Source organism: Schistocerca cancellata, chromosome 6 (genome assembly GCF_023864275.1).
Source record: "Schistocerca cancellata isolate TAMUIC-IGC-003103 chromosome 6, iqSchCanc2.1, whole genome shotgun sequence".
In the NCBI taxonomy this organism is placed as follows: domain Eukaryota; kingdom Metazoa; phylum Arthropoda; class Insecta; order Orthoptera; family Acrididae; genus Schistocerca; species Schistocerca cancellata.
The window spans coordinates 693,022,610-693,034,821 of record NC_064631.1 but is presented as its reverse complement, the minus strand read 5'-3'; the positions used below and the strand labels follow the sequence as shown (position 1 = coordinate 693,034,821).

Genomic DNA, 12,212 nt, shown 5'->3' with positions numbered 1-12,212 from the left:
ACAATGTGAAATGGTGCAAGATGTTCGAAATTTTGAGAAAAATAGTGCTAAGCTACAGGGAAAGGCGGATGATACGTAATACGTTCTAGAGCCAAGAGGGAACTATAACATTGGGAGACCTAGAACGAAATGCTCGGATTATAAAGGGTGTAAGACAGGAATGTAGCCTTTTGCCCCTAGTGTTCGCTCTGTATGTACATATCTACATCTACAACCATACTCCGCAAGCCACCTGACGGTGTGTGGCGGAGGGTACCTTGAGTACCTCTATCGGTTCTCCCTTTTATTCCAGTCTCGTATTGTTCGTGGAAAGAAAGATTGTCGGTCTGCCTCTGTGTGGGCTCTAATCTCTCTGATTTTATCTTCATGGTCTCTTCGCGAGATATACGTAGGAGGGAGCAATATACTGCTTGACTCTTCGGTGAAGGTATGTTCTCGAAACTTCAACAAACGCCCGTACCGAGCTACTGAGCGTCTCTCCTGCAGAGTCTTCCACTGGAGTTTATCTATCACCTCCGTAACTCTTTCGCGATTACTAAATGATCCTGTAACGAAGCGCGCTGCTCTCCGTTGGATCTTCTCTATATCTTCTATCAATCCTATCTGGTACGGATCCCACACTGCTGAGCAGTATTCAAGCAGTGGGCGAACAAATGTACTGCAACCTACTTCCTTTGTTTTCGGACTGCATTTCCTTATGATTCTTCCAATGAATCTCAGTCTGGCAACTGCTTTACCGACGATTAATTTTATATGGCCACACCATTTTAAATCACTCCTAATGCCTACTCCCAGATGATTTATGGAATTAACTTCTTCCAATTACTGACCTGCTATATTGTAGAAGACATAGGAGAAGCAATGACGGATATAAAAGAAAGGTCCAAGAGTGGGACTGAAAGGATGTGATAAGTTTCACTGATGACATCGCTGACTTAAGAGAAAGTGAAGAATAATTGTGAGATCTGTTGAATGGAATGAGCAGTCTAATACAGGACACGAATTGAGAGTAAATCGAAGAAAGACGAAAGTAATGAGAACCAGCAGAAACGAGATCAGCGAGACATTTAACGTCAGGATTGGTGATCACGAAGTAGGTGAAGTTCAGGTACTCTGCTACTTAAGCAGTAAAATAACGCATAATGGACGAAGCAAGGAGGACATCAAAAGAAGACTAGCACTGGCAAAACGGGCTTTCCTGGCGAAGAGAAGTCTACCACCATCGACATAGGCATTAATTGGCTGAAAAATACACTCCTGGAAATTGAAATAAGAACACCGTGAATTCATTGTCCCAGGAAGGGGAAACTTTATTGACACATTCCTGGGGTCAGATACATCACATGATCACACTGACAGAACCACAGGCACATAGACACAGGCAACAGAGCATGCACAATGTCGCCACTAGTACAGTGTATATCCACCTTTCGCAGCAATGCAGGCTGCTATTCTCCCATGGAGACGATCGTAGAGATGCTGGATGTAGTCCTGTGGAACGGCTTGCCATGCCATTTCCACCTGGCGCCTCAGTTGGACCAGCGTTCGTGCTGGACGTGCAGACCGCGTGAGACGACGCTTCATCCAGTCCCAAACATGCTCAATGGGGGACAGATCCGGAGATCTTGCTGGCCAGGGTTGTTGACTTACACCTTCTAGACCACGTTGGGTGGCACGGGATACATGCGGACGTGCATTGTCCTGTTGGAACAGCAAGTTCCCATGATGCCGGGTGTTGGCCCCGTGTGCCTCGGTCGTATGCAGTCCTGATTGTGGCGCTCACCTGCACGGCGCCAAACACGCATACGACCATCACTGGCACCAAGGCAGAAGCGACTCTCATCGCTGAAGACGACACGTCTCCATTCGTCCCTCCATTCACGCCTGTCGCGACACCACTGGAGGCGGGCTGCACGATGTTGGGGCGTGAGCGGAAGACGGCCTAACGGTGTGCGGGACCGTAGCCCAGCTTCATGGAGACGGTTGCGAATGGTCCTCGCCGATACCCCGGGAGCAACAGTGTCCCTAATTTGCTGGGAAGTGGCGGTGCGGTCCCCCACGGCACTGCGTAGGATCCTACGGTCTTGGCGTGCATCCGTGCGTCGCTGCGGCCCGGTCCCAGGTCGACGGGCACGTGCACCTTCCGCCGACCACTGGCGACAACATCGATGTACTGTGGAGACCTCACGCCCCACATGTTGAGCAATTCGGCGGTACGTCCACCCAGCCTCCCGCATGCCCACTATACGCCCTCGCTCAAAGTCCGTCAACTGCACATACGGTCCACGTCCACGCTGTCGCGGCATGCTACCAGTGTTAAAGACTGCGATGGAGCTCCGTATGCCACGGCAAACTGGCTGACACTGACGGTGGCGGTGCACAAATGCTGCGCAGCTAGCGCCATTCGACGGCCAACACCGCGGTTCCTGGTGTGTCCGCTGTGCCGTGCGTGTGATCATTGCTTGTACAGCCCTCTCGCAGTGTCCGGAGCAAGTATGGTGGGTCTGACACACCGGTGTCAATGTGTTCTTTTTTCCATTTCCAGGAGTGTATCTGAGAATGTACGTTTAGAGCACAGAGTTATATCGTAGCGAACCATGGACGATGAGAAAACCGGAACAGAAGAGAATTGAAATGTTTGAGCTGTGTGCTACAGAAGAAAGTAGAAAATCGGGTGGACTGATAAGCAATGAGGAGGTTCTCCACAGAAAGAGGCGAAGAAAGGAACTTGTGGAAAACAAGGAGAAGAAACAGATGATAGGACGTGTGTTAAGACATCGGGGAATAATCTCGATGGTACTCTAGGGAACCGTAGAAGGTAAAACCTGTGGGGGAAGACAGAGATTGGAACACATCCAGCAAATAACTGAGGACATAGGGTGCAAGTGCTACTCTGAAATGAAGAGGTTCGCACAAGAGAGGAATTCGTGATGGGCTGCACCAAACGGGCCAGATGTATGATGGTTAAAAATGTATTCTCGCCGGTGGTGTCTCCGTGTACTAAGTGATACTGACATCCGACCATATTTTCTGATTGCTTCACTTTTCCTGTCAGACAGCGTAGCATACAGGTATCTGGCTAGGAAAAATACATTACTGGCCATTAAAATTGCTACACCAAGAAGAAATGCAGATGATAAACGGGTTTTCATTGGACAGATATATTATACTAGAACTGACATGTGAGTACATTTTCACGCAATTTGGGTGCATAGATCCTGATAAATCAGTACCCAGAACAACCATCTCTGGCCGTAATAACGGCCTTGGTACGCCTGGGCATTGAGTCAAACAGAGCTTGGATGGCGTGTACAGGTACAGCTGCCCATCCAGCTTCAACACGATACCACAGTTCATCAACAGTAGTGCCTGGCGTATTGTGACGAGCCAGATGCTCGGCCACTATTGACCAGACGTTTTCAGTTGATGAGAGATCTGGAGAATGTGCTGGCCAGAGCAGCAGTCGAACATTTCGTGTATCCAGAAAGGCCCGTACAGGACCTGCAACATGCGGTCGTGCATTATCCTGCTGAAATGTAGGGTTTCGCAGGGATCGAATGAAGGATAGAGCCACGGGTCGTAACACATCTGAAATGGAACGTCCACTGTTCAAAGTGCCGTCAATGCGAACAAGAGGTGACCGAGACGTGTAACCAGTGGCACCGCATACCACAACGCCGAGTGATACGCCAGTAGGGGGATGACGAATACACGCTTCCAATGTGCGATCACCGCGATGTCGCCGAACACGGATGCGACCATCATGATGCTGTGAACAGAACCTGGATTCATCCGAAAAAATGACGTTTTGCCATACGTGCACCCAGGTTCGTCGTTGAGTACACCATCTCAGGCGCTCCTGTCTGTGATGCAGCGTCAAGGGTAACCCCAGCCGTGGTCTCCGAGCTGATAGTCCATGCTGCTGCAAACGTCGTCGAACTGTTCGTGCAGACGGTTGCTGTCTTGCAAACGTCCGCATCTGTTGACTCAGAGATCGAGACGTGCCTGCACGACCCGTTGCAGCCATGCAGATAAGATGCCTGTCATCTCGACTGCTAGTGATACGAGGCCGTTGGGATCTGGCACGGCGTTCCGTATTACCCTCCTGAACCCACCGATTCCATATTCTGCTAACAGTCAATGGATGTCGACCAACGCGAGCAGCAATGTCGCGATACGATTTAACCACAATCGCGATAGGCTACAATCCGACCTTTATCAAAGTCGGAAACGTGATGGTACGCATTTCGCCTCCTTATACAGTGTTTCATCAGGCAACGCCGCTCAACTGCTGTTTGGGTATGAGAAATTAGTTTGAAACTTGCCTCATGTCAGCACGTTGTAGGTGTCGCCACCGGCGCCAACCTTGTGGGAATGTTCTGAAAAGCTACTAATTTGCATATCACAGCATCTTCGTCCTGTCGGTTAAATTTCGCGTCTGTAGGACGTCATCTTCGTGGTGTAGCAACTGTAATGGCCAGTAGCGTAGTCCTACTGAAGTGTGCAATATGAGCAAGCAGAGCCCGTGCGTGGACGAGAGGCCGTACTCACACGCTGGCGCCTGTGTGCTGCAGACACGATGGACTTCGACCTGGAGCAGGCGGGCCTGCTGTCGGCGCTGCCCTACCTGGTGGTGGCCGCCAGCATGCAGGGCGCCGGCCACGTCGCCGACTGGCTGCTCAACCGCGGCCTGCTCAGCACCACGCAGGTGAGCGCGCGTAACTGCCTGGCTTTACACCTGCACATTTGAATGAGGGAGTATCCTCGACTGTAAGTGAAGTTCTAGCGCACCAGGCGCTTCTCCTTCTGGCATGACGTTTTGGGTAGGGAATTACTTGACTTATTGTTCTGCTTGACTTTGTGCTTGCATTTTTTTTTAAATGAAAAAGATGAAAGAATAGAGAGAGGGACAGTGAGAGGAATGGAAGACGAATGGCCTAAGTGACTGGCCGGTGGTTATAGTGGGTCTCCGCTACGCCTAGTGGTTGCCTAGTGTGTGATCATTTCTGGGCTTGGAGCTGTGATTTCATTTTTTTTCCTGACAAATATGTCACCGGGAAGCTTCTCCTGTCTCCTACCCGACCGGGTCTCCTCCCACACCCACGATTCTATGACGTCAACCAGGTTGTCCCATTGGGACGGCGAGAATATTGGGTATGAGTTGATGATGGCTAACTCTTCGTCCGTGGCTGCTTCCGCTAGTATGGTACGCCATCTATATGACTGTAGGTCAAGCGGTTGATGGGGGAGGGGAGGCTTAGGCTGGCTGGGTGGGGAGTAGGGGTATGGGAGGTGTATTTTGGGGTACGACCCGCTCTTCAGTGACGAGGCAGTGTACTTGAGGATTTCCTGCACATCGTCCATTCTTGGGAATGGAAGCCGCACCTTCCTCTTCTTCTTTGGTTGCTCGGCTTGCGAGCAGTCAGGAGGCGCGGTAGCACCCTTGCTTGTGGCTGCCCCCTTGGAGGGGGGCAGCCCAGGCGGCACTTCCTCTGTTTCCATGGGCGCCACCTCCTGCATTGCTGCAGGAGGGGGAGCGGTGGTTTGCGTGGCCGCGTCGACCCCCATCGGACGACTCACGGCGGGGGTGGCGGCGGGAACTGGCGACTTCTTCTTGACAGCCCGCAGCTCGTCGCTCAGCTGCTGGAGCTGGCGACGCACAGCTGCGAGCTCGTCCTTCAGTGCGGCCCTTTCGGCCGCGAAGGCGGCTTGGAAGCCGGCCAGAGCTTCGTCGGTGGCAGCCTCACGTCGGCGCGGATCGCACCCCACGCCGGAGCGGGGGGGCGGGGCGGCCGTCGAGGCGCTTGGCGTCACCGCAGGGCGTGGTGCGGCGAGTGGACGGCGTGATTCGCGGAGGTAGCCGCAGCTACGCGAGTTGGCAGCGTGTGGACCGCGCAGCTGCAAGCCACCCCACGAGGTTTCGTGCAGCGGCGGGTGTCGTGGGCCGCCGCCCACTTTAAGCACGCGACGGCGTTCTTACACCCGCGCGCGGTGTGCCACAGCTGCTGACAGTTGTAGCACTGGAGCATCGTCTCGTTCCGCTTCGTTCTTTTGCGCCTTGACTGCCGTTGGCGGCCGCCGGTGAAGCCCAACGCGTTGATCAGAACTTCTAATGCGGCGGCAATCTGCTTCCCAGCCATGGCGTTGCGTGCGCGGAGACGATGTGCGTCGCAGCTATTATTAGGATGGGGCCCCTCCACGCCCGCACCAACGTGGTGACCAAACCAAAAGTTCTACTGTCACCTCCGTAAGCATGTTAGTATTTGAATCAGGCGTCACAGGATGCAGGCTGTGATGTTATCCATGCGTCTGGGTAAGACTACTCATTAACATGGTCCATCAGGAGATAGAAGTGGTCGAAAACGATTGAAGGGTAGCGGTTGTAAGGGCAGAGGAAAAAAAGTGCCAAGGCCAGCGCCAAGGGAAAAAAACCTCTGCGACAGTAGGACGGGTAGTAGGGCAGTAGCGGCTTGCTAGCTGCGACAGAGCATGCAAGGTGAGGGAAGGTTAGCGTGAGGTATCGTGCAACGTTACCTATGTACTGCGTGGTCGTTAGCTGGGTCAGTCCGGTTGCTGCGGCTGGGCTCGCTTGTAGTCTCCTGGGCCGGCCGCAGTGGCTTCCTCCCTGTAACATAAAAGTTCGGCGCGGCAACGCATGCGTTGCTGTTAGGCCCTCTGCTGCGCCTTGTCGTCAGTGACTTGGTGCAGCTTCATCAGGCTGGTGCAGAACGGCGGCGATCGGCTACCGTTCAGCGTTCTCCTCTACTGCACGGCGCAGCCCTTCTGCACTACAGCGTCAAGGCTCGTAGACCACCTCGTTCCGAGCGCAATTCGTGATGGTGTCGAACAGCGCTGTCCACGCGCCTTTGCACTTGACGTACAAAGGGGGAGCAGGCCGCGACTCGTCTTCACGGGAGTTCCTCGCATGGTCGGCAGACTCGGTGAGTTGCACAACCGAAGGACCCTTCGTAGCGGCAGGTTTCCTCTGCGCACCCTTCTTTCCCATGCTGCGAGGCGCGGAACACGACAATTTGCACGCGTTGTAAGAACAACGCACGACAATCTGCTCTCCGCGGCGCCCACAGCACAGAAAACCTCTTCACGAGCTCTCGACGGCCGAGTAAGCGAAGCGCGCAACGACAGCGATGCGCTCGCCTCGCCAGCTCAGGCCGCTCTTGTGCGTCGCAGCGAGTCCAGCAGCGGAATGACTGCCTGGCCCTCCTCTCTCCCGACTTTTAGGCTGGTATTGTCCGCCCCCACTATAGTTCAATTCTTTTATTTTGGCGGCTCGCGCATGCCCGCCCAGACGCGGGAGATTGCTGCGTTGCCAGTTGCACACGACGCACGCGCCAAGAGAAGCAGCGCCATAGTATAGCATAGTTCGCAAGCTTACGTGCAGGGGGGAGCACGCAGTTCATGAGGTAAAGCCACCACGGCCGCATTAACCCTTTCGCTGCTACAAAGACGTGCTCCCTGCATTCCGCGCTGTGCGCGATTTTGTCACTGCACTGCTCGCCTGTGCAAACACATCGTGTTCCGACTGCTTTGACACTCTTATCAATCGATTCCACAAAAACTATTTGGCCCAAAAATTAGATTTTTACACATCTTCTTGACTGATACCTTCCCCCCATAAACGACTTAATTTTGTTTCGATGTTATTATGCAGCATTAAATATAGTAAACCATTGCACCAAATTTTGAAGAGTTTGCAGAGGTAAAAGTCCATAGAGTATACTTTCCGTATGGTCGATTTTAGTTGCCACAATGTTGAGAATGAAATGTGGACAAGATACCTAAATTTCATATAGAATTTACTGTATAACAATAGCTAAATTTAAGTACCACATAGGTGTCGTATGTCATATTGAGAAATATTCCGTCTTTCGCGACTGTAACAAAAGTTTTATTTACACTGAGCACGTTTGGCTTTATTTTAAAGCACTTCAATCAATCAAAAGGAAGTAGACAAAATACATTAAACAAAACTGTGGACTTACAGAAACATTAGGACTTGAATATACCGTCTATCAGTGAAGTGCTCTGAGCTATGTCAAATACGGGGGCCGTTCAGAAAGTAACCTCCGGTTGATTTAAAAAAATACACCAAGTTAAATAAAAATATTTTAATATATACATCTTACAACTACATCTTTGCACTATTTTTCTACATAGTCTCCATAGCGATTGAGGCACTTATCGTATCTCTTCACAAGCTTTGAAATTCCTTCTGCATAAAAATCACCCGCTTGTGCCTGGAGCCAGCCTGTGACCGCATCTTTGAGCTCTTGGTCGTCATCAAACCGTTCTGTATAGCCCGTCGTAACTTTTTTATTGTTTCACAGTACACGTCTTGATTAATGGTCGTACCACGTTCCATGAATTCAACCAACAACACCCATTCGGCATCCCAAAACACCGTTGCCATCAGTTTTCTGGCAGAAAATCTTGCGAGGCTTTTCTTGGTTTGGTAGGCGAATTTGAATGTGCCCACATCTTTGATTGTTCTTTTGTCTCAGGGTTCACGTACTTAATCCAGGTTTCGTCACCAGTCACGATTCTGTTTAACAATGGTTCTCCTTCGTCCTCATAACGTGACAGAAAGTCTAATGCAGAGGCCATTCTTTGAGTTTTGTGGTGGTCGGTAAGAATTTTGGGCACCCATCGTGCACAGAACTTACGGTAACCCAATCTTGCTGTCACTATCTCGTACAAGAGAGTCTTAGAAATCTGTGGAAAACCAGTAGACAACTCTGACATTGAGAGACGTCGATTTTCACGAACTTTTGCATCAACTGTCTGAACGAGTTCGTCAGTCACCAATGATGGTCTACCACTCCTCTCTTCATCATGAACGTTTTCTCGTCCACTTTTAAATAAACGTACCCATTCACGGACAACTCCTTCACTCATAACTCTTGGTCCGTACACGGCACAGAGCTCACGATGAATAGCTGCTGCAGAATATCCTTTGGCTGTAAAAAACCTTATGACAGCACGCACTTCACATTTGGCGGGGTTTTCTATTGCAGCACACATTTCAAACTGCCACAAAAACTAAACTAGCGCAGGTACGACGTTCACTCGACCACGGCTTGATGCCGACTGACCTGTTGAGTGCGTGAACGCACAGATGGCGTCGCTACTCTCCCCACAACCCGCACTGTGACCGATCGGAGGTTACTTTCTGAACCGCCCTCGTATAATTTTTGTGTGTGGCACACACAAACATCATTTATTTGCTAAAACACTGATCTGCCAACACAAACGTTGAATATTGTGTTACCGCAACACAAAACTACGAAAGGTGACTTGGCAATGGAGGAGACAAAATACTGTCCATTGAAGATGCTTCAAAAGAGAGAAACGCGTCTGGTCTAAGTAAGTCCCTTATTACAGTTGCAGAAGAGGAATATATTTCAGTACCATTGGTAAAACTGCGACTGTGGAACAAAAACGAGAAAGAGAACATGACTACCATTGTGTATGTGCCGTACCTTTCCCTGACTGAAGTGCTTTAAAATAAAGCCAAACGCGTCCGGTGTAAATAATACTTTTATTACAGTCGCGAAAGACGGAATATTTCTCAGTATTACATACGACACCTATGTCGTACTTAAATTAAATGACATATTTTTATACAGTAAATTTTATATGAAATTTAGGTATCTTGTCCACATTTTATTCTCAACATTGTGGCAACTAAAATCGACCATATGGAAAGTATACTCTATGGACTTTTACCTCTGCAAACTCTTCAAAATTTCGTGCAATGGTTTACTACATTTAATCCTGCATAATAACTGCGTTGAACATCGAAACAAAATTAAGTCATTTATGGGGGGAAGGTATCAGTCAAGAAGACGTGTAAAAATCACATTTTTGGGCCAAATAGTTTTTGTGAAATCGAATGATAAGTGTGTCAAAGCAGTGGGAACACCATGTGTCTGCACAGGCGAGCAGTGCAGTGATGACAAAATCGCGCACAGCGCGGAATGCGGGGAGCACGTGTCTGCAGCAGCGAAAGGTTTAATGAAGAGACAAAGCACTAGAAATTTCAAAAAATTGCATTCAAATGAATATAATTCGTGAAGTAAGGCACTTCGATATTGTTTTTAAATAATGAAAATATTAAGCACCACATAAGGTTTGAACTCATAACCTTTCGCATAGCAGCCAAACACCTTCACCGTTATGCTAACGCACCACGTCTGACTACTTGGCGCCATCAGGACTATAACCCGTCACGCAAAGTACTGATAAACACTGTTGGTATGACTATGAATTACTCACGCTTCGTCGAAGTACAATAGGGAATAAACAATTACTGCTGTTCTTTATTGCGAAAAAGCGGTTCGTGAGAGTGATACACACACCTTTCCTTGCTATCGCCTGAATTAGGAGTCTTATTGCTTGTTTGGTTTAATTAATTAATAGAATATGAAGCAATTGGTATAAAGAATGCTTTTTCCAAACTTTCTATAAAAGAATGTCTGCTATCAAGACAGTGCTTTTGTTCTATTACTTTGTTTATGACGGAACGTTTCTAAAACTGAAGAAACTTGTCCTTGCTCTGCACAGCAGTCTAGATGTGGCAACGTCGCTCTCTGTTCATTGGCTGACTGTGTTTTGTGACGTCAGATGCGCAGAACGAACCTAAACTCGGCCGCCAACATAAATGACGCGCCCTTTAGCAGAGTGGTCAGTGCGGTGGAATGCCACGCCGACGTTGGTTGGGTTGGGTTGTTTGGGGGAAGAGACCAAACTGCGAGGTCATCGGTCTCATCGGATTAGGGAAGGACGAGGAAGGAAGTCGGCCATGCTTTTTCAAAGGAACCATCCCGGCATTTGCCTGGAGCGATTTAGGGAAATCACGGAAAACCGGACGCGAGATCGGAACATCGTCCTCCCGAATGCGAGTCCAGTGCGCGAACCACTGCGGCACTCCGCTCAGTCCACGCCAAGGGGCCCAGGTTCGATTCCCAGCTGGGGCAGGAGATTTTCTCCGATCACGGACTGGGTGTTGTGTTGTCCTCATCATCATTTTATCCCCATCTACGACGCGCAAGTCGCCCAATGTGGCGTCGAATGCAATAAGTACTTGCCCTCGGCGGTCGAACTTCCCCGAATGGGGGACTCCCGGCCCACGATACCCAACGCCCATTTCAATTTTTCAGGCTGGTATTGAGCCATGTCTCAGCGTTTTATTAAATTACCAGAACCTAAAAGTAAACTTGTGGTGATTCCTAACTATGGCGATAGATATTTCGGCAAAAGGGTCTCTCCTGCTGTTAGCACCACTGCTCCATGGAGCCGGCTCAGAATTTTAGGTAACCGGAGCTCGGCGGTTGTGGCCAACTGCGACCTTAGATGGCCGGCAGTTGTGGCCAAGCGGTTCTAAGCGCTTCCGTCTGCAACCGCACGACCCCTACGGTCGCAGGTTCCAATCCTGCCTCGGGCATGGATGCGTATGATGTCCTTAACTTAATTAGACTTAAGTAGTTCGAAGTTCTAGGGGACTGATGAGCTCAGGTGTTAAGTCCCATAGTGCTCAGAGCCATTTGAACCGTCTGAACCGACCTTAGATGAACACTGAAGAGCCAAAGAAACCGGTACATCCGCCTAAAATCGTGTAGGGTCCTTGCGAGGACGCGAAAGTGGTGCAGCAGGACGTTGCATGTACTCGACTAATGTCTGAAGTAGTGCTGGAGGCAACTGAGACCATGAATCCTGCAGAGCTGTCCATACATCCGTAAGAGAACCATGGGGTGGAGATCTCTTCCGAACAGCACTTTGCAAGGCATCCCAGATATGCTCAATAATGTTCATGTCTGGGGAGTTTGGTGGTCAGCGCAAGTGTTTAAACTCAGAAAAGTGTCCCTGGGTCGACTCTGTAGGAATTCTTGACGTTTGGGGTTTCGCATTGTCCTGATGGAATTGCCCAAGTTCGAAATGGTTCAAATGGCTCTCAGCACTATGCGACTTAACTTCTGAGGTCATCAGTCGCCTAGAACTGAGAACTAACTAAACCTAACTAACCTAAGGTCATCACCCACGTCCATGCCCGAGGCAGGATTCGAACCTGCGACCGTAGCGGTCGCTCGGTTCCAGACTGTAGCGCCTAGAACCACACGGCCACTCCGGCCGCAATTGCCCAAGTACGTCGGAACGCACAGTGTACATGAATGGATACAGGTGATCAGACCGGATGC

At 49.9% G+C, this 12,212-nt stretch overlaps 1 protein-coding gene across 2 annotated transcripts in view; it reads left to right on the top strand.

The window, feature by feature from the left end:
* LOC126191522 (vesicular glutamate transporter 1-like) overlaps positions 1–12,212 on the top strand; it is a 143,423-nt gene that overhangs the window by 97,464 nt on the left and 33,747 nt on the right. For both annotated transcript variants that reach the window (XM_049932421.1, XM_049932419.1), the window contains one exon: positions 4,575–4,708. In XM_049932421.1, coding sequence (XP_049788378.1) covers positions 4,575–4,708 — 134 coding nt within the window. The remainder of the gene's footprint in view (positions 1–4,574; positions 4,709–12,212) is intronic.